Source organism: Ictalurus punctatus, chromosome 28 (assembly GCF_001660625.3).
Source record: "Ictalurus punctatus breed USDA103 chromosome 28, Coco_2.0, whole genome shotgun sequence".
In the NCBI taxonomy this organism is placed as follows: domain Eukaryota; kingdom Metazoa; phylum Chordata; class Actinopteri; order Siluriformes; family Ictaluridae; genus Ictalurus; species Ictalurus punctatus.
The window spans coordinates 8,550,021-8,572,552 of NC_030443.2; the positions used below are offsets into that span (position 1 = coordinate 8,550,021).

Genomic DNA, 22,532 nt, shown 5'->3' on the forward strand with positions numbered 1-22,532 from the left:
CCTTGTTATCGAGCTCGGTGAGATGCCGGTGCTGTTCTCCCATAAGCTACTATATGGAACAGCAACTAACAATATTATATGGAAAGGATGTGTGTGTTTTGAAATATGCTGCTGACTTCTTTGTTTTTCCCAGCACAACTAGCTCCACGGCCAGCAGCTGTGACACAGAGTTCTCTAAAGAGGACGAGCAGCGTCTGAAAGATTATATCCAGCAGCTGAAGAATGATCGAGCGGCTGTTAAGCTCACCATGTTGGAGCTAGAGAGTGTACACATCGACCCTCTAAGCTATGACATCAAACCATGTGCAGACTCACACCGACTTGACCTGGAGAATGCTGTGCTCATGCAGGAGCTCATGGCTATGAAGGTATACTCACGTGGGCATCTGTTAGTGCCAAGGCTTTATATGGTGCTAAAAAAAAGTATTCTAAATCTCACACTTCTACAGAACATAGATTCTGGTATTATCTGAATTACCAACAGCCTTGCACATATGGGTGGCTTTGGCCATTGATTAGTGCCTTATTGTCATTTTTTCAGGCTTAATGACTAATGTCAGAATGTATCAGTGAAATATCACAAATTTTCTTTTCAAATACACGTGTGCATGTGACACTAATAAGCACTTGCCACTGTTTTTCTAATAAATGAGATTACCTACAGCATTGGAAACTCTGTTTCAGGATAATGAACAAACAAAGCCACAATGGGCAAATTGACAGTGAAATATTCTACATAGTTGAAAACAAGCTGCCTTTAATCTCTCAGCTGCAGTACCTAGCCGGTTTGACTCTTGAGTTTATTTAGATTTGGCATATCTTGAATGGCACTGGGTGTTATAGATATCAGCCCTTCCACATGCTTTCTCCCTGCTTTCCTGTTTCCTGCTATTTGCAGGAGGAGATGGCAGAGCTAAAGGCTCAGCTTTATCTGTTGGAGAAGGAGAAGAAGGCTCTGGAGCTGAAGCTAAACACCCGGGAAGCACAAGAACAGGCATATTTGGTACACATTGAGCATCTGAAATCGGAGGTAGAGGAGCAACAGGAACAGCGCAGAAGGTCACTCAGTTCTATAGGCAGCAGCATCAAGAACAAAAGTGCCAATGTGAGCCATACACAAACATACACACAGACTAATTGCTTCTTATGTTTTATTATGCATTAACTGACTTTTTTCCAACCTGAAAAAAAGCATTGTTGATGTTGGGGGAACTTACAGAGGTAGTATCTGAGGTATACTGATACAGTGTGATATGCCCAAAAATATGGTATATTAAAACAAACTGGACTTCACCCACATAGATGGTTATATTTGCCCCAAATAATCATTTTATTCACAATGAAATATTTACTTATTATTATTAATTTTAAATTATTTTACATGTAGCCTTTGGACAAGCACTAAGCTATACTTGACACTATGGTTGCTATGCAAGGGCTGCAGGTTTTTGTAACCTACTGTATGAAAATGCAATGCAGGGAATTCTCACCCCCTTATATGGTAGGCAGAGAAAAGCTGTACCAACATAATTGCAGCAAAGTTCAAATTATCTTTGCTTACCTAAGTTGCAGCCTACATTCTTTTTGCACAATGTAGAGTTAACTGCAGACCTGCTGGTTTTATTGCACAACAACTGACATTTCACAAATGTAGCATGGGAAAGCTTCTTAAATATATCACTGCAGACCTCTGCTTTGGATGCTTTGGCATTAGCCACTAAATTAAGGATCTTTCCAGTAGTTGGGTCCCATATAGTTTGCTTGCATTATTTACAAAAATGACAGGGACACATGATTACACTCATATAATTGGTGTAATTTGTAATGTTATTTTCAGAGCTACTGTTTGCTCCTCATGGTTTCTATGTAATTTTATATGATAGGGAGAATAAAAAGTCATCATAGGTGAAGTGAAAAGAAGTGGGCAACAATGAACGGACTAATAAAATCAGGAGAGGGAAAGGAAAAAGTATTGATGTAAAAGAACTGCTACAACACTTAAAACATACTTTTACTAGGTAAAAATGAGTACATCCATGAACTATGCAATAAAATACTGTTGCTGAGGAAAAACTACTTAATAACAATATTGAAAGCATTTGCTTATTATTAGTTGTACTGGAACTTTTTTTTATTTTTTTTTTTATAATTTTTTTTTTTTAAGTGTTTTTATTGTATTTACAAAAAACATTGGTGCGCTGCTTGAAACGTTTTAAGCAAAACTTGGGACTAAGATGGTTGGCAGGTTTAAAGCTAAAGTGCCAATAGAGATATGCCTCAGTCTTGCGTACCAGTTCTTACTTGGTTACATTCTTACCTTTTGCTGACACCCCCCCAAAAAAAAAAATTGCCTACTGCAAATACACTTTTCAGTCTAATAGCTAATGATATTAATTTTGAATATTCACACATTTACAGTCATGTGAAAAAATAAGTGCACACCAATGGAATAATTTTTTAAAACATATTTAGACAAGCAAACATTTGATTTGAAACAGTGTTTCACTGTTTGAAACAGTGTCTCTTTGAACACTCTTTGAAACAGTGTCTATTAATAAAGATGATACACTATATCAAATGACACATAAAATGCATATTTTGTGTAATTTTCTAAATTTAAATTAAGAATTTTTTTTTTTTTTTTTCCCAGTGATTATAACCTGCTTAGAGAGTGCAGGTGGAACCTGTCATATATATACTCCTCTCATATCTAGTGTCTGGTGTTCCCTTTGTTATTGGGGTGTGTGGTCTCATCATGCCAAGATCTAAAGATCTTCTATAAGGCCTTCAGAAAAAAGGTTCTGGGTGTCTATGAGTCTGGCAAAGGATTTAAAAAGATCTCCAAATTATTTGAAATACATCATTCCACTGTAAGGGAAATCAGATGGCACAGATTTCAAACGACTCCCAGTTTGTCCAGTTTGTCCAACGAATTCACTCCAAGAGCAGACCGTCTGATGCAAAAATACATCTCCAAAACCCATAAATTGTCATCACAGGATCTGCTAGTAAGTCTTGCAACTGTTGGTGTCAAAGTGCATGCTTCTATAATCAGAAAGAGATTGCATAAATTTGGCGTGCAAGGGAGGCATGCCAGGAAAAAGCCTTTGCTGTCTAAAAAGAACATTAGAGCAAGACTACAGTTTGCCAATGAGCATATAGGCAAAGACCAGGCCTTTTGGAATAATGCGCTCTGTACAGGCGAATCAAAGATAGAGTTGTTTGGCCACAGTAACCGTAGACATGGTGCAGACCAAAGGTAGCTTTTCCAGAGAAGCACATCATACCAATTGTGAAGCATTCAGTTCAATTTAATTTGATTTGTATAGTGCTTTTAACAGTGGACATTGTCCAAAAGCAGCTTTACAGAATATATAAATTCAGAATATAGATTTTAAATGTATGAATTTTTCCCTAATGAGCAAGCCAGAGGTAGCGGTGACAAGGAAAAACTCCCTGAGACTATATGAGGAAGAAACTGTGAAAGGAACTAGACTCATCTGGGTGACAACGGATGGTACAATTATAAATAAATCCCTTTTACAAATGTTCTAATACTACATGGTCAAATAGTGCAGTTGTATACTCAGGAAAATTCATTACAGTTTTTACATGATGTCTGTTTTGTTGAGCTTATCCACTCTTCACTGATGGAGACTTGTGAACAAAACAGTGCAAAACTGTTTGTGACAATTGTAGTCCTAGTCATCATAGCATTACTGTTAACATGAATTGAGCTCCAAAGCCATCTTATGGTTTTTAAGTGGTACCGTCCTCAGCAATCTCAATGAGATCATTAGGCTGCACCATATGGGGCCATCCTCAGCAGCAGCATGTAACTTCCAATTGATGAGAACTCCAACCAGAAGTAGGGCATCAGGATGGATCAGGCAGGTCAGAAGGTTCAGAAGGGTTCAAGATCACTGGCATCTCCGGTGTATCATGGGTAGCTCAAAAGAAACAGAGAGGGAGAGAGAAGGAAAAAGTGAGAGAGATTATTAGGTATGCTTATTGTCCCGTAATGGTTAAGGACAATGTACTTTGCATGAGTGCAAGCAGGGACTCCAGCAAGACTACCTATGACAGCATAACTAAAAGTAAGAGCCAGAAAGTAACACAGACATGAGGGCTCCCTGGGACATAAGGTTGCCAGCAACTACACCATCAACAAATCTGGCTGAACACATGAACATGGTGGGCCAACAGCATCCAAACATCCCAGATCACCACAACACTCTATGCCTCTGAGCCATTTAGATCTGTTCCTTTACCTAAGAAAAAAACTATTCACAAATGGCTTGACTAAACAAATGTATTTTCAGCCTGGACTTCAAGGAAATCTGCAAGGAAATCCTCAAACATCTTGCGAAAGAATATTGCATGGAAGAGTGGTCAAAAATTCCAGCAAGCCGATTCAGAGACTGGTGGACAATTATGCAAAATGCCTACAAGAAGTTATTTCTGCTAAACGGGCAATACTAGCTTCTCAGGCCAAGGATGTATTTATTTTTTCCACAAAAGAATATCACAGCTATTGATATTTCTGTTGAATAAAAGGCTATTTCTCCTTTTGTCCTTGCAGTTTTGTTCAAGTATATAATTTTAATAATAGGCACTGTTTCAAAGATGATCAAATGTTTGCTTCTCTCTCTCTCTCTCTCTCTCTCTCTATATATATATATATATATATATATATATATATATATATATATATATATATATATATATATATATATATATAAAATATGGCAACAATTTCCACATGACTTTTTTTTCACATGACTGTATGTAAGGTGGAAGTGAGCACATGGTACCCTAAGAGTTAGCCAGGAATGAGACACACGTAGGAATTAGCTCAGATCAAAAAATATTGATTATGAGAAGAGAGTTTAGAATTTCAACTTTTATTTCCTGATATTTATATATAGATGTGTTAAACAACATAGAACACAACATTTTGTATCAGACCACCAAAATCTATTGAAAAAAATTGGAACATGTGACTGACAGGTGTTTCTTGTTACCCAGGTGTGTCCTGTTAGATTGTTTGTCTAAACAATACATATCTCTGAATATCTACTCTTGTTTTTAACCTTCAGTTCCACCTTGGAAGACTACATTTGTTGTCAAAAAGGATAAGCCAACATAAAGATCAGAGAGATGTATATGGGAGAAAAGTAAGCCATTTTGAAGTGGAGAAAAGCTGGAAAAATCAATCAAAGTCATTGCACAAACATAATAGAGCATCAAATCAGCAACAAGATAAACAAAAAGAGTGTCAGCAACTATGTTAAGTGTGCCTTTCCTATGGGTAATGACTAGATTGAACCCCTGGACAATTAGAGACCAGTACATCAGCCTCTGGTTGATGTTACACATTTGATGCAAAAACACTAATGGGTTGTAGTCTGTTCAAACATAAATTTGATCAAGGTACACTTCAAAATGTTTTGAAGCCATCAACAAGACAAGGGTCTTCTTCTCAATGGTGCTGTAGTTAAGTGGGTGCTTCAAGAATTTCTTTGAGAAGTAGCAAACAGGGTGATCCACCTCATGGTCATCCTCCTGTATGAACCTGGCACTGGTACCACTGGCATCGACTTTCAGCTTGAAGCTCAAAATATTTTTAAAAGGTCCAGCTTGCTAGTAAACCTGGCTGTGCCAACACAATCTACACAATCTTCCATTCCACGAATAGGAAACGAATCAGGCTGCAAGTCAGGTGTAGTTGCAGCATTTACTTTTATACAGGGAGAATACCTAGAGCTCACACTTGGGACAGCTAGTCTAAGTTTATTACGCTTAACTGGGTTTGCTCTATAAGCATGCTGCCTAATAGGGGCGTGATCACCGACATCAGTGTCATGCTCAATTAATGTTGTGTGAGATGGGACATCAGCAATATTTGCAGGCATTTCTCAGGCAAACAATAACATCAGAGTTAGTCAAGAGGATAGAAGACACAATTTCTACCAAGATGTAGATCGTTCACTTCTGGGGAGTTTTCAGAGGGTGTGACATTACCTTCTGCAGAGAGAGCAACTATTGAAACCACAGAAGATATGGGCTTTGACTCAGGGGATGAGGTGTAAACATGGTACTTCTTCAGCAAGCTTATATGGCAGATACGAGTTTTATGTTTGCAATCAGGAGTACTGATTACATAATCAGTGAGGCTAAGTTTCTGTCTAACTTCATAAGGCCCAAACAAACATGGTCTGGAGTGAAAATTCTGGCACCAGCAATAAAACTAAAATTTGATTCCCAGTATAAAAAGAATAGGGAACTGCCTTATGGTCATACTGCTCCTTCATGTCATCCTGAAAGGAACTTAAAGCTTTGCGAAAAGTATCCCATGCAACTTTAAATGTTAATTAAGCCACAAAACCATCATTGGTTGACGATTATTATGCAAAACAAATTTAATAATAATAAAAAACACTCTTCATTAACTCTAGGTACTGAATTAGGTTTAATTTTGGCTGAACTACTGTTATGAACAGACATGGCTAACATTAGCTTGCTACCTGGTTAGCTGAAGATATATAGTTACAAGTTTTTATTTCATAGACTGCAGACTGCAGCTAATTGTGGACTACTGGAAACAGTCCACAACTCTAGATACACTGGAGGGGAAGTTGTAGAGAGGGTCAGCAGCTAAAACCAACAATCACATAACACCCTGGTAGGGTAACTGCACAACACAGGACCGTAAAGCACTGCAGAGCTAACACCCCGGCAATTCATCAGTCATTGACACTTAAGAACTTAAGTGAAAATGTCTTATGCATTGCCAAGTTGTTAAAATTTGTTGTACTTGAGGCAGTGCAATCACTGATTGTTTAAGAGTCTTATTGATTTTGGGAAGAAACTGTCCCTGTAGCCGGATATGTGCGTATGGACCTGAGCCATTTATCAGATAGAAGGGGAAAGAAAACTGTGAGCATGGAGACTGGAGTCCTTCATGATGTGGCCTACATTAATGAGACAGCGTGTGGTGTAAATGTTCTGTATTGCTGGGACCTGAGTGCCTATTATTCTCTCAGCTGTTTTCACCACCCTCTGCAGTGCTTTACGGTCCTGTGTTGTGTAGTTACCCTACCAGGGTGTTATGGGATTGTTGGTTTTAGCTGCTGACCCTCTCTACAACTTCCCCTCCAGTGTATCTAGTGTTGTGGACTGTTTCCAGTAGTCCACAATTAGCTTGTTGTCCTGGCACCACTCTGCCAGCACCTTCACCTCTTCCCTGTACATTGTTTTATCATTGTTGGTATGAAACCAAATGCTGCCAAAACAGTAGTGTCATCAGCATTCTTCAGGAGGATGTTGCTTCTGTGCCTTCCCACACAGATGTGGGTGTACTGGGAGTACAGAAATGTGGTTCAGCATTTCTGCCTTGTGGGTCCCATTGTTGATGATCAAGGTGGAGGCTGTGTGTTTGTCAATGCACACATGCTGGGGTCTGCTAGTGAGAAAGTCCATAATCCATTTGCTAACTGTAGTGTTTAGGCACAGTTCTAGGAATTTTTATTAGTAGCATGTTTGGTATGACCTTGTTGAATGCCAAACTATAGTCCATAAACAAGTCTGAAACAGTGTACAACACTTTATTAGAGCCTTCCAATATTTGTTCTGGTATCTAATTCACCTTTTCTGTAATTTGGTTAATTTACAGAATTGCAGGGGAGGTACCAAAAGGGAAAATGCACATTTTATAGAAAAATACAGAAAACATGGTCCTGATTATATGCATCTGTCTGCTGTATGTGTGATCACTATTTTTCAATTAATCTGTTTTCTTTTTTCACCTCTGATCCTCATTTGTTGTGTTTCCAGAACTCTGATTCTTCCATGATTAAGGCATCAGACCTGAGAAGTCTCAATGACAGTGAACTGGCAGCAGAGCTCACCATTGCCCTCCATAAGTGAGAACACACACACCCAGTTCACACATCTGTAAAGATTATTAAATAAAATCCAAACAAAACCCCTAGTCAGATTCATTCTGACTGATCCAGCACATTTCTAGGGAGTTTTTCAGCATTTTCCTCCCAAATGGGTCACCTACCAGTTCTCACCCAGTTTAATTCAGTTCAATTCAATTTTATTTGTACAGCACTTTTTACAATAGACATTGTCTCAAAGCAGTTTTACAGAAATATCAACACGGTATACAGATATTAAAGGTGCGAATTTATCCCATCTGAACAAGCCACTGAGTGGCGACGATGACAAGGAAAAACTCCCTAAGACGTTTTAAGAGGAAGAAACCTTGAGAGGAACCAGACTCAGAAGGGAACCCATCCTCATCTGGGTAACAACAGATAATGTGAAAAAGTTCATTATTGACTTATATGAAGTCTGTATGGCCTTAGGAGCAGCCGTAGTCCCAGCAGTCTGGAATTGGAGAAGATTTGAGCTCCATCCAGAGGCAGAAAGGATCTGGATCTCTAGTATCTCCATAAATTCGTGTGTGGCTCGGCAGAAGGAGAGAGGGAGAGAAAAGATTATTAGGACTGGGAATTAGTATAATAGAAAGTCTAGTCAGGGTAGGCTTGAGTAAACAAATACGTTTTAAACCAAGACTTAAACACTGAGACTGTGTCTGAGTCCCGAACACTAATTGGAAGACTGTTCCATAACAGTGGGGCTCTATAAGCGAAAGCTCTCCCCCCCTGCTGTAGCCTTCACTATTCGAGGTACCGTCAAATAGCCTGCATCTTTTGATCTAAGTAGGCGTGGCGGATCATAGAAAACCAAAAGGTCGCTTAGATATTGTGGCGCGAGACCGTTTAGTGCTTTATAGGCTAATAAAAGTATTTTATAGTTAATGTTAGTTAATGTTAGTTCCACTGGGAGCCAATGCAGTATTGATAATATTGGTGTGATATGGTCGTATCTTCTAGTTCTAGTTAGCAGCTGCATTCTGGACTAACTGGAGTTTGTTTATATTCTTACTGGAACATCCAGACAGTAAGGCATTACAGTATTCTAATCTAGAGGTGACGAATGCATGAACTCGTATTTCTGCATCATGTAGTGACAATATATTTCTTATCTTAGAAATATTTCTGAGATGAAAGAAGGCTATCCTAGTAATATTATTTACATGAGCATCAAATGATGGCTGGAGTCAATAATCACTCCAAGGCCTTTAACTGCTGTACATGTTGAAACAGAAAGTCCACCCAGAGTAACCATGTGATCAGAAAGATTATTTCTAGCTATACGTGATCCTAATAATAGTATTTCTGTTTTATCAGAATTAAGTAAAAGGAATTTAGTTAACATCCAACGTCTAATGTCCTTTACACAATCCTCAACCTTACTAAGCTTCTGCCTGTCCGCTGGCTTGCCTGAAACATACAACTGTATATCATCAGCATAACAGTGGAAGCTAATTCAATGCTTACGAATAATTTGTCCTAGGGGTAGCATATATAAAGTAAAAAGCAGTGGGCCTAAAACAGAACCCTGTGGAACTCCAAAGGTAACCTCAGTATGCGTGGAGAAGTCTTCATTTACATCTACGAACTGATAACGATCGGTCAGATAAGTCCTGAGCCAGGAGAGGACTGTTCCCTTAATGCCAACAACATTTTCTAATCTATCAAGGAGAATAGTATGATCTATAGTATCAAAAGCTGCACTAAGGTTGAGTAACACAAGCAGCGAGACACAACCCTGATCAGAGGCCAGTAGTAGGTCATTTACTACTTTAACTAACGCTGTCTCTGTACTATGATGAAGTCTAAATCCTGACTGATACATTTCATGAATGTTATTCCTATCTAAGTACGAGCATAACTGCTTTGCTACAACCTTTTCTAAAATCTTAGAGAGGAAATGGAGATTTGATATAGGTCTATAGCTGGACAGTTGAGAGGGGTCAAGGTCAGGTTTTTTAATCAAGGGTTTAATAACTGCTAATTTAAGTGATTTAGGTACATAGCCAGTGCTAAGGGAAGAATTGATTATATTTAAAAGTGGTTCAATTACTCTTGGACAAATCTGTTTAAAGAAACATGTAGGTACAGGATCTAGTATGCAAGTTGATGAATTGGCTGAAGAGATTAATGTAGCTAGTTCGGTCTCTCTAAGCGGAGCAAAATACTCTAAACATTGATCTGATATTGCTACATTATCATCTAATGCTGTTGTTACAGTACTGTCTGGTTTTAATTTAATGGCCTGTATTTCATGTCTAATATTTTCAACCTTATCAATGAAAAATTTCATGAAATCTTCACTGCTATCTAATGAGTGTTTCTCTGTGTAGTGGTTTTATTCCTAGTTAATTTTGCTACCGTGTTGAATAGGAATCTAGAAGTGTTTTTGTTATCTCCTATTAAGGTGGAGAAATAGATTTTTCTAGCATCGCCTAGATATTTTCTATATTTCAGTAGGCTCTCCTTCCATGCTGTTTGGAATATCACCAGTTTGGTTTGATGCCATTTACGTTCTAATTGTTGAGTTGTCTGTTTTAAGGTACGCGTTTGATCGTTATACCAGGGTGCTAATTTTTTCTCTCTAATTATTTTTCTTTTGAGTGGAGCCACTCTATCTAGCGTGTAGCGGAGTGTTGATTCCAAGCTTTCAGTCGCCTGATCGAGTTCTATGTGATCTGACGGTGATCCAAATCTAATTGATGTTTCTGCGAGGTTATTTATGAAGCTCGGTGCAGTAGCTGATGTGTCGGTACGTTTTACGCGGTAGCAAGGCGAGGTGGAAATATTATGATCAATATGTATTATGAACGAGATGAGATAATGGTTTGAGACAACTTCAGACTGTGGAAAAATTACAATATTTTCTATACTTAATCCGTATGTTAGTATCAGATCAAGAGTGTGACCACCATTATGAGTAGGCCCGATACGTTCTGATTAATCCCTACTGAGTCTAAGATGGACACAACCGCTATTCTTAGAGGGTCTTTCAGGTTATCAAAATGAATATTAAAATCTCCGACGATTAATGCTTTATCTACAGACACAACCAGGTTTGAGACAAAGTCTGCAAATTCACTAAGAATTTCAGTATATGGCCCTGGGGGTCTGTAAATAATAATTAGAGGAATTTACTTATTTTTTGTGGCTACATAACTTATACCGGTATAAAGAATTTCAAAAGAATTCAATTTATAACTAGGTTTTTGTGTGACGACTAGATTTTTACTATGGATGAGACCAACACCTCCTCCTCTACCAGTTGAATGAGGCTGATGTACATAACTGTATCCAGGAGGACTGGCATCATTTAATGCTATGTACTCGTTTGGTTTAATCCAAATTTCCATTAAACACATTAAATTACATTCCTGATCAGTAATGATTTCGTTAACAATAAGAGCCTTAGACGCAAGAGATCTAATGTTTAATAGTCCTAGCTTCAGATTAAAAGTGCTGGCTGTGTATTCAATATGATTTAATTTTATGTTAATTAGGTTACGAAGACAGACTTTCCGAGATTTTCTCTGTATTTTTATAGCTCGGGGAACAGACACAGTCTCTATAATATGAATTACAGGTGCTGGACTATTAATTGAACATTGATTATAATTAACGTTGTTATTGTCGGAAGATGTACTTACGTTAGGCAGTCACTTGGAGTGTAGCGCCTTGGAGATGTTGTCAGACAGCAGTTCCGCTCCGAGGCTGCTGGGGTGCAGACCATCAGGACGAAACAACCTAGGACACACCCAGAACAGATTCCAGTTATTGACAAACACCAGATTCTGCTCATTACACCAAGAAACTAACCAATCATTTAAAGCTAGAAGTCTACTGAACTTTTCGGCTCCACGTCTGTCGGAAGAGGTCCAGAGACGATGATCTTTGCGGTGGGTGATCTGCCTCGTACCGTCTCAATCAGGCTGGAGAAGTCCCTCTTCAGGACCTCCATCTGCTGCAGCCTGATGCCGTTCATCCTCGCGTGCAGCACAACCGCTCCAATGCACTCGTCCTTCTTCAGGATCCTGGATACCTGCGCAACGACATCAAGGACACAAGCACCAGAAAAACAGTGTGTGTGCACCTTACCTTTAGATGAAGCTACACAGACGTTTCGCACAATGGAGTCCCTGACGATCACAGCGTTAGGTCTGGTCTGATAGAGAGGGGCGAAGCGGTTCCTGGTTGGAACCTCAAACACCAGAGGTGGAGAGGTCTTCACCTGGGGTCTAGCCTGCGCCTTCCGCCGATGGTTCACCCAAGGCCCGTGGTGTGTTGACGCCGGCGTGACAGAGACCTCGGCTGGGAAAGTCCTAGGTGCACGGTCCCTGCACAGAGAAACACACGGTGTAGTGGGGCTGGGAGTGGAAATACCACGCTGTGTGCTCACCTTGGATGTGTAGGCAGAGGCACAAGATGTTTCCAGCGCAGTTCTTCGCTCCAGCAGCTGGGCCTGCTTGTCAAGTAGGCCGTGGATCTGCTTCTCCACATCCTCCAGTTCCAACAGCACCATGTGAAGCTTGAGCGAGTCCTCATCTGCACTCAAAACCGTAGAAACAGCAGACATATTTGTTTTTTTAAACAGAACAGTGGTAAATGAGAAATGTGAAACAAGGCTAGCGATAGGTGATGCTAGCGGGCTACAAGCTAGTCGCGGATGTTTGTAAAAACAGGTCAAATTTAGCGACATTACGATTGTTTTATCTAAGGTAGTGTCAGTTATATTTGTATAATGTAAGGTAAATAATTCAATTCCATTTGATTTGAATAACGCTTTTAACAGTAGACATTGTCTCAAAGCAGCTTTACAGAACCATATAAACACAGGATACAGTTTTTAAGTGTGTGAATTTATTCCTATTGAGCAAGCCGATGGTGATGGTGGCGAGGAAAAACTCCCTAAGATGATATGAGGAATAAATCTTTAGAGGAACCAGACTCAGAAGGGAATCCATCCTCATCTGGGTAACAATGGATAGTGTGAAATAAAAGAAAGTTCATTATAGTTTTTACATGAAGTCTGTTTGTTTAACTAGTCGACTATTCACCAAAGGAGACCCAAGTGCAAAACTGCATGTGATAATTGCAGTCTCAAGGCCATAGTATCAACCGTAATCCCAGCAACCACAGCAAGAATGTCCATGTGGACTTGAGATCCAAACCATTTCCATAGTACTTCAAGCAGTACCATCCTAAGCAATCTCCAAGCAGTAGCCTCTAGTTAATGAGAGCTCCATCCAGAGGTAGGGCATCCTGATGGATCAGGCAGGTCCAAAGTGCAGAAAGGGTCAGGATCACTGGCATCTACATAAAATCATGTGTGGTTCAACAGAAGAAGAGAGGGAGAGCGAGGTAAAGAGAGGCAGAAATTATTAGGTATGCTTACTGTCCCGTGATGGATAAGACTGTGTAATTTGTATTAAAGAAAGTCTATTCATGGTAAGCTTGAGTAAACAAATATGTTTTCAGCCTAGACTTAAACACAGAGACTGTGTCTGAGTCCTGAACACTAATTGGAAAGCTGTTCCATAACTGTGGGGCTTTGTAAGAGAAAGCTCTTCCCCCTGCTGTGGCCTTGACTATTCGAGGTACCAACAAATAGCCTGCACCTTTTGATCTAAGTAGGTGTGGCGGATCATAGAAGACCAAAAGTTTGCTTAGGTACTGGGGCGCGAGACCTTTTAGTGCTTTATAGGTCAGTAGTAGTATTTTATAATCAATGCGAAATTTTACTGGGAGCCATTGCTGTGTGGATAGGATGGGGTAATGTGGCCATACTTTCTGGTTCTAGTAAGGACTCTTGCAGTTGCATTCTGGACTAACTGGAGTTTGTTTATGCACCTACTGGACATCCAGACAGTAAGGCATTACAGTAATGTAGCCTAGAGGTGACGAAAGCATGAACTAATATTTCTGCATCATGTAGTGACATTATATTTCTTATCTTAGCAATATTTCTGAGATGAATAAAGTTTAATACTTGAATACATGACTTTAGATATTGTTTATGCCTTTTTTTCTTTCTTGACCCCCTCAGTCTAATAGACAGGATTTCCCTATATGTGTCTCCCCTCCATATTTCAGTACGTAAGCCTTGCTTCCAACTCACAGAATCCCTTAAAACCTTCATTACACATTTGTCCAGTTGCTGTTAGACAATGTGAACAGTTTGTCCACTGAAAGGTGTGTGTCTACTCAGTATTATCACTTTGTGTGTGTGTTTGTGTTGGCAGGGAAATGAAACTGAAGGTTCGAGTGAAGGACCTGGTGGCTGTGCTGGAGAAACTCACGAAAAGTAGTGAGATTCATCACCAGCAATCAGCAGAGTTTGTCAGTGACCTCAAACGAGCCAACAGGTAACACAGTCCACACATACACACATGCCAACAAACGCACCTGATCATATATGCAATTATCCAATCAGCAAATCATGTGGCAACAGTGCAATGCATAAAATTATGTGGATACAGGTCAAGAACTTCAGGTAATTGTTCACATCAAACATCAGAATGGGGAAAAAATTTGATCTCAGTGACTGCGGTATGGGGGCATATCGTGGCTTAGAGGTTAGAACCTTTTATTCCCGCAGCAAAACTGTGTGTGCGTGGAGTTTGGATGCTCTCCCCGTGCTGCGGGGGTTTCCTCCGGTTACTCCAGTTTCCTCCCCCAGTCAGAAACATGGTAGGCTGTTTGGTATGTCCAAAGTGTCTGTAGTGTATGAATGGGTGTGCGAATGTGTGTGTGAGTGTGTCCTGTGATGGATTGGCACCCTGTCCAGGGTGTACCCCACCTTGTGCCCCAGGTTCCCCATGACCTAGTAGGATAAGCGGTATAGAAATTGAAATGGAAAATGGAATGTGGTATAGTGGTTGGTTCCAGGTGTGCTAGTTTGAGGATTTAACAAAGTGCTAATCTCCTGGGCATTTCTGCAGGTGGAAATGCATTACTGATGAGAGAGGTCTGAGGTGAATGGCCAGACTGGTTTAACCTGGCAGGAAGGCTACAGTAACTCAAATAACCACTCTTTACAACCATGGGTGCAAATATGCACAGCATATTGATCCTTAAGAAGACCACATCAGGTTCCATTCCTACCAGCCAAGAATCTGGAAACTGATGTTACAGTGTGCACAGGTCTGTGGTAAATGGGACATTCACAGCAAGTCAAGTGGGTGCACAATGAATGCACAGCTAACAAAAACTCCAACAATTTCTGTATGTAATACAGCCACCATGTAGCAGAATCTCAAAGGAATCTCTCAAAGAACAGGAATCTGAGGCTGCAGTGGGCGCAGGTCAGTGAAATTGGATAATTCAGTTCAAATTTATTTATAGTACGCTTTAACAATGGACATTGTCACAAAGCAGCTTTACAGACATCTGCATATATAATAGATACAGTTTTAGACTTACCCTGATGAGCAAGCTGGAGGTGAAGGTGGTAAGGAAAAACACAGAGATCTCATGAAGACACATTGAGAAGGACCAGACTGAAAAGGGAACCCATCCTTTTCTGGGTGACACTGGATAGTGAGAATATAAATCATTACTCTACTACAATTGTATACTGTAGTCAAGCAGTACAAAGTGTGTTGGACAAATCTTCGGTATAAACATCAGGATAATTTTTGGATTTCAGTAGTTTTGTTAAGGCCTGGTCTTAGTGTATGGATGAAACAGTTACCGGTTTCAAAATAAAATTCCCCAACATTAATATTAACATGTCACATTTAATTATCATTAAAACTGTGCGCAGTTATCGTGATTTGTAAAATTCGCAGTAAATGCTGTCCCCACACACACCCAGCATGAGTCTGATGCAGGCAAGCATGCACCATTGTTTTTTGAGTATGAAAACGGACACTACAATAAAAAACAATGCATCTGTTCAATTTAGCAGATTTATCAGATTTAGATTTAGAGTCAGATTTATCACATGACTAAAGTGAGGCAAGCTGACTGACAGGAAGAGTGAGGCGAGCTGACTGGACAGGAAGAGTGAAGTGAGCTGACTGACAGGAAGAGTGAGGTGAGCTGACTGACAAGATCATGGCAAAAGATTTGGTTTAATATAAGCAAGTTTGTCATTGTACTGTTTTGTTGTTGTTGTGTTTTTCATTAAGAATAATAATGAACCCACCATTCAAGCAATTGTCGCTAATTTGAAAGCGAAAGTGAAATGCACACAGCTGCACGGGCATTCCTAAGTGATTTAAAAGCAAGAGGGAAAAGCACCAATGAAGCGCCAAAGCCTCCTTTTGCAGCAATTTTCTTCTGGCAAGCTCTGCAGACAGGGTTACCATCTTCTATTAAATTTCCCTCAGCATTTTTATAAAATCCAAAATATGACCACACTTCCGATTTGGTCTCCTTGGAAGGTTGGAAAATCTCCAGAGAACTGCCATGTTCTCTAACTGAACTAAATTATTTTTATTACTACAAAAAAAAGCAAAATGACAGTGGGGTGGTGCCATTTCTGTATTTCTGAGATGAACAAAGTCTGTCCTAGTAATATTATCTGCATGAGCTTCAAATGAGCGACTTGATTCAATAATCAGACCACTGCACACGATGTAACTCAGGGGTGTCCAATCTTATACACAAAGGGCTGTTTGGATGCAGGTTTTCATTCAAATCAAGCAGGAGCCACACCTGATTCCACCTGTTTAATCAGTTGAGATTTGTTTTCAATAGACTCAAGATGGTGTCTATCAGCTGGCTTTGCTGAAACCTACAGCTGTTTGTTTATCAGTGGATGTTTATGAATAATTGTATCTAGAGGAAAGTATATAAAAATACTTTTTATATACATGAAATAATATATAAAATTTATATTAAAACTTTTTAATATATAAAAATATATAGAGAAAAGAGCAGTCAGCCTGGAACAGAGCCTTGTAGAACACCAAACTTTAATTTAGTATGCATAAAGACATAACCTTTTACATCTACAATCTGATAGTGGTCATTTAAATAAGACCTGAGCCAGGAGAGAACTATTCCCTTAACTCCAAAAACAATTTCTAGTCTATCTAGAAACAACATTATGATCTATGATATCAAAAGCTGCACTAAGATTAAGCAACACAAGCAAGGAGACACAACCATTATCAGAGGCTGGTACTAGGTCATTTACCAATTTAACCAGTGCTGGTTCGGCCCTGTGATAAGGCCTAAATCTTGACTGCAAGATTTCATGAATGTTATTCCTATACAAGTATTAGCCTAAGTGTGGAGTTGAAACATTTTCTGGGATCTTAGAGATAAATGGGAGGTTTGCTATTACTTGTCATTTAGACATCTGACAAGGGTTTAGGTCAGGTTTTTTTAGCTCAAGGGCTTAATAACTGCTAGTTTCAAGGCCTTAGGTACATATTCAGTGTTAATTGAGGGACTGATTATTTCTAATAGGGGTTTGATTGCTTCTGGTAGTATCTGTTTGAGGAAATGTGTAGGTGTGGGATCAAGTTAGTGATTTTGATGAGGAAATTCTAATTAATTTACTGATGTGGTTAAATTGTTTTCTACCTAGTGGATTATCTAATTGTGTGACTTTAAATGAATGCTCAATTGTTTGGCTAAGTTTTTAGTTTGGCTAATTGTTGGCTAATTGTTTGGCTAATATTTAGTCATCATCTTCTTCCTCCTCCTCCACTCTTGAGTGTATGGCTGCCCAAATTTATGAAATTTGGCACATAGATAAGGGACAGTCTAAAATGTTATCATAGCAAATTTGGATCTGCTATCTCAAACCTTCTTGTACCACCAACAGCTCAAATTTGCACGCATGTTTATGCTAATAACTTTTGAACTGTAAGGGCTAGAAACAAACTTATTTTCAAAATTCTTTTCCCCTCTGATTCCTTGACTTTTGCAGAGAAAATTTTTCTTCATTTTGAATTTTCTTAAAAACCTACTTTTTGAACTTGACCGTTCATCTGATTTTCACAAATATCAAATCATATCATCTTCAGACCATGCTGACAAAGAATTATGGAATTCAAGATGATTAGTCAAACCGTTCTAGAATAATGTGAAAACGAATTGGACGATGAACACACGGAAATGGATGTGAGGCTATATGTCTGTAACACTTTAGCATATTTAGACCAGACTTAGTATATGTCATAGCCATCAAGACTTAATGGTACCTGCACACTTTTGTAACTGTGCTACCTAGTGCTCACAAGATATGAAAACAGCATATTTTTACTTATAACTTCTGAATGGTGTGTCCTAAAATCTTAAAACTGATCTCATTAGATTCTGTGGGGCATACCAAGTCAAATGATATGAAAATTTCCTAGGTTAAATTTCCCATTTTGAATTAAGTCGTAAAATGCTGCACTTCACAAATGTCTGTGTTATTAAGAAAATTGTATGCATCATCAGCACTATGCACTGAAAGATTCAGGACAACACCACCTTGCGGTCAAACATTAGAATGAAATTTCAAAAACAGCTAATAGCTTTTGATCATGTTTGCTTTTTGTCACGAGACTAGGTCATGATAGATTCCTTGAGTCATGCCAAGAACAATGATACCACTTATGCCATGGTGGGCCAAACTTGCTGTCTGGCATTTTGAAATGATTTTGAACAGACAAATATTATTGTTTGTACTTGTGGCGGTAGTAGTAGAACATGTGTTGCTGCTGTTGCCCTCATTATTATTATCATTAGTAGTAGTAGTAGTAGTAGTAGTTTGTTTACATATTTTTTGCATAGAGATAAGCTTCCTCTCCTCTTTAATAGATTTATTGTACTGAGATTCTTTATTTGTTCGTTTGTTTTTTTTTTAAATTGTTTTTGTAAATGTAAATGTTTGTTCTTACCACAGTGGTGATGCAATGTCCCATTGGATCTATCAATCTGTATGTCTGTCTGTCTGTCTGTCTAACTCTCTCTCTCTCTCTCTCTCTCTCGGTCTGTCTGTCTGTCTGAGCAGACCACAAGTGAGAGTCCCGTATTCCACTCGCCACCCTGTCTTTGTGAGTGGCTCCCTGAGAAACTCATCTCATGTGATCACCTTCCTGGTCAGGATGGTGCCTATCGGAACTCTCTACTTCAAAATATTGGCTGTCTCGATGGATGCAGTGCCAGCACACAGTTTGCAGAAACCAACATGTGCCAGTGGCCATGGTGTGTTTGTGCTGATCTAGCTTGCATTTTTGCATAGATCTAGCAGAGAAATCCAGAATTTAAATAAACTGCATATAAATGTAAGTGCTTCATTGGCTAATTGGCTAAACATAGTGATCATGTAAACAAAAAAACAGGCTTTTTGGGTTGCATTATTAGTCTGAGCTGGGATCAGCCTTTAACAATCCTGGCTCAGGTCTTATCTGACCGATCGTTATCAGTTCGTAGATGTAAATGGTGATTTCTCCATGCGTACTGAGGTTACTTTTGGAGTTCCACAGGGTTCTGTTTTAGGCCCACTGCTCTTTACTTTATATATGCTACCCCAGGTCAAATTATTCGTAAACATGGAATTAGCTTCCACTGTTATGCTGATGATATAGAGTTGTATGTTTCAGGCATGCCAGCGGACAGGCAGAAGCTTAGTAAAGTTGAGGATTGTGTAAAGGACATTAGACGTTGGATGTTAACTAAATTCCTTTTACTTAATTCTACTAAAACAGAAATACTATTATTAGGATCACGTATAGCTAGAAATAATCTTTCTGATCACATGGTTACTCTGGGTGGACTTTCTGTTTCAACATGTACAGCAGTTAAAGGCCTTGGAGCGATTATTGACTCCAGCCATCATTTGATGCTCATGTAGATAATATTACTAGGATAGCCTTATTTCATCTCAGAAATATTTCTAAGATAAGAAATATATTGTCACTACATGATGCAGAAATACTAGTTCATGCATTTGTCACCTCTAGATTAGATTACTGTAACTAGAACTAGAAGATACGACCATATCACACCAATATTATCAATACTGCATTGGCTCCCAGTGGAACTAACATTAACTAACATTAACTATAAAATACTTTTATTAGCCTATAAAGCACTAAACGGTCTCGCGCCACAATATCTAAGCGATCTTTTGGTTTTCTATGATCCGCCACGCCTACTTAGATCAAAAGATGCAGGCTATTTGACGGTACCTCGAATAGTGAAGGCTACAGCAGGGGGAAGAGCTTTCTCTTATAGAGCCCCACAGTTATGGAACAGTCTTCCTATTAGTGTTCGGGACTCAGACACAGTCTCAGTGTTTAAGTCTAGGCTTAAAACGTATTTGTTTACTCAAGCCTACCCTGACTAGATTCTGTTCTACTACTTCGCAGTCATAATAATCTTTTTTCTCCCTCTCTCCTTTCGCCGAGCCCCACACGAATTTATGGAGATACTAGAGATCCAGATCCTTTCTGCCTTGGGATGGAGCTCAAATCTTCTCTAATTCCAGACTGCTGGGACTACGGCTGCTCCTAAGGCCATACAGACTTCATATAAATCTATAATGAACTTTTTCACACTAACTGTTGTTACCCAGATGAGGATGGGTTCCCTTCTGAGTCGGGTTCCACTCAAGGTTTCTTCCTCTTAAAACATCTTAGGGACTTTTTCCTTGCCACCGTCGCCACTCAGTGGCTTGTTCAGTTGGGATAAATTCACACCTTTAATATCTGTATACCATGTTGATATTTCTGTAAAGCTGCTTTGAGACAATGTATATTGTAAAAAGCGCTATACAAATAAAATTGAATTGAATTGAAATTGAACAATCATTATAAACCCATTTCATGTATGATGATGATGATGATGTAGTGCCCTATGCCCTCCAGTGGTATGTTTGCATAAAGCATTCAAAAAGGCTATTTTTTGATTAATCTATGAGTCCAATCAGACAGTGCAGTCTTCATTCCCATCTCTGGGTGTTATGTGCTGTCACTGATGAGCAGCTCTGAGGGGACTGATGGCCTGTGTGTGCATATGTGTGTGTATGTATGCATGTATGATCAGCTGGGCTGTTCTCTGATTAGTAAGTGCTTTTTCAAGTGATTGACAGACAGGATAATACTTAAAGATATTGCCGTTCAAGGGTTGATGGAATCCTTCTGCTCACTATCCACCACTGCTGAAAGTAGGGTGGGGCAGCAAAATACATTGCTTTCACATGCTGCTCAGTATGAGTTTCAACTTTGCTGCTATGAGTTGAATTCATTTCTCTAAAGGGCATTGTTGGGGTTTTTAAACATCTGTATTTGTGCTGAATTGATAAACAGTCCTCTGCTCATGTTTTCAGGATGGAACAGGTGGTACTGCTGTTGTTTTGGAGATGGTATTTCACACCTCTCTCCCTGTCTCATCTTAAAATCTCATCCTTCGAATTCCATACAGTTACAGTTGCCTCACAGATCAACCTTCTCATCATCATCACCTACCTCCCTCCTGGTCCCCTACGAGATGTTCTTGAAGAAATGGACATGCTCCTCAGTCTTTTCCCTATCAACAGCAGTCTTACAGTCCTTGGAGACTTCAAATCTGACAAGCTTGAGTGAAGCTTGCCTTATCCCTCTTCTGCATTCCTTCTCCTTGAAATTGAACAGCTGCCCACAGACACACAAGGGAGGAAATGTCCTGGACCTGGTCTTTAGCCTCCCTTCTCCAGCTACAGACATCAATGCTACCCCACTCCACACCTCTGATCATCTCTTGGTATCCTTCCCCATCACTCTCCCTATCCTGCTAAAAAATCAGTTATCAATACTTCTCTCCTACCTGTTGAAACCTCCATTCTATCTCTCCTTCTTCCATAGCTCCCTGCACCTTTTCCTGAAAACTCATTTTTCTCCCTACCATTGGAGTTAGCCACGGACACGTTCCTAATCCATGGACCTCCTCTGACCTTTAAACCCTATTCCTTGGCTGTCAGATGTGTTACATAGCAATTGTAGTGAACTAAGAACAGTAGAGAGAAAAATCACAACTTGAGACAGAGCTTACATTTACATTTGGCATTTGGCAGATGCCCTTATCCAGAGTGACTTACATATATCTCATTTATACAGTTGAGCAGTTAAGGGTCTTGCACAAGGGCCCGGCAGTGGGATTATGACCTTCCGGTCAGAAGTCCAGTGTCTTAATCACTGAGCTACCACTGCCTTCTTGCCTCTTACCATGTTCTCCTATCCAAATTCTCATCTGAAGTGACTTCTGCTAAGATGTCCTTCTACAAGGAAAAGCTGGAAATTTCTGCACAAGAACGTTGCAAGCTCCACAACATCTTTTCTTCACTTCCCTCAGATCCTCTTGTTTCTGCTCAGATCTCAGCATGTCTGGTAGACATCTCATCATGGACAGCATCTTATAAAGCTGAAACTTAATCCCAGCAAAACTGAACTGCAGTTCATCCCAAGTGATTCATCACCATGTCAGGATCTTGTGATCTCCCTACACAACCCTCTGATCCCACCTACTGTTACTGCACACAGCCTTGGGGTAACCATGGACAACCAACTGTAATTTTCCTCTCACATTGTTAATCTGACACACTCGGGTTGATTTCTCCTTTACAACATCAGAAGGATTCGTCCACTTCTATCCATACAGGCAACT

General features: G+C 39.5%; 1 protein-coding gene across 10 annotated transcripts in view; it reads left to right on the forward strand.

Annotated features, from left to right (window-relative positions):
• The window catches only part of mcc (MCC regulator of WNT signaling pathway), a 156,750-nt gene that overhangs the window by 117,744 nt on the left and 16,474 nt on the right, over positions 1-22,532 (forward strand). For 5 of the 10 annotated variants that reach the window (XM_053677194.1, XM_053677192.1, XM_017459944.3 and 2 more), the window contains 5 exons: positions 134-368; positions 899-1,105; positions 7,837-7,925; positions 14,186-14,308; positions 18,901-19,094. In XM_053677194.1, coding sequence (XP_053533169.1) covers positions 134-368; positions 899-1,105; positions 7,837-7,925; positions 14,186-14,308; positions 18,901-19,094 — 848 coding nt within the window. Of the gene's footprint in view, positions 1-133; positions 369-898; positions 1,106-4,322; positions 4,572-7,836; positions 7,926-14,185; positions 14,309-14,884; positions 15,248-18,900; positions 20,691-22,532 lie in introns of those variants that run through there. The other 5 variants (XR_008393735.1, XR_008393734.1, XM_053677193.1 and 2 more) reach the window with 5 other exon arrangements.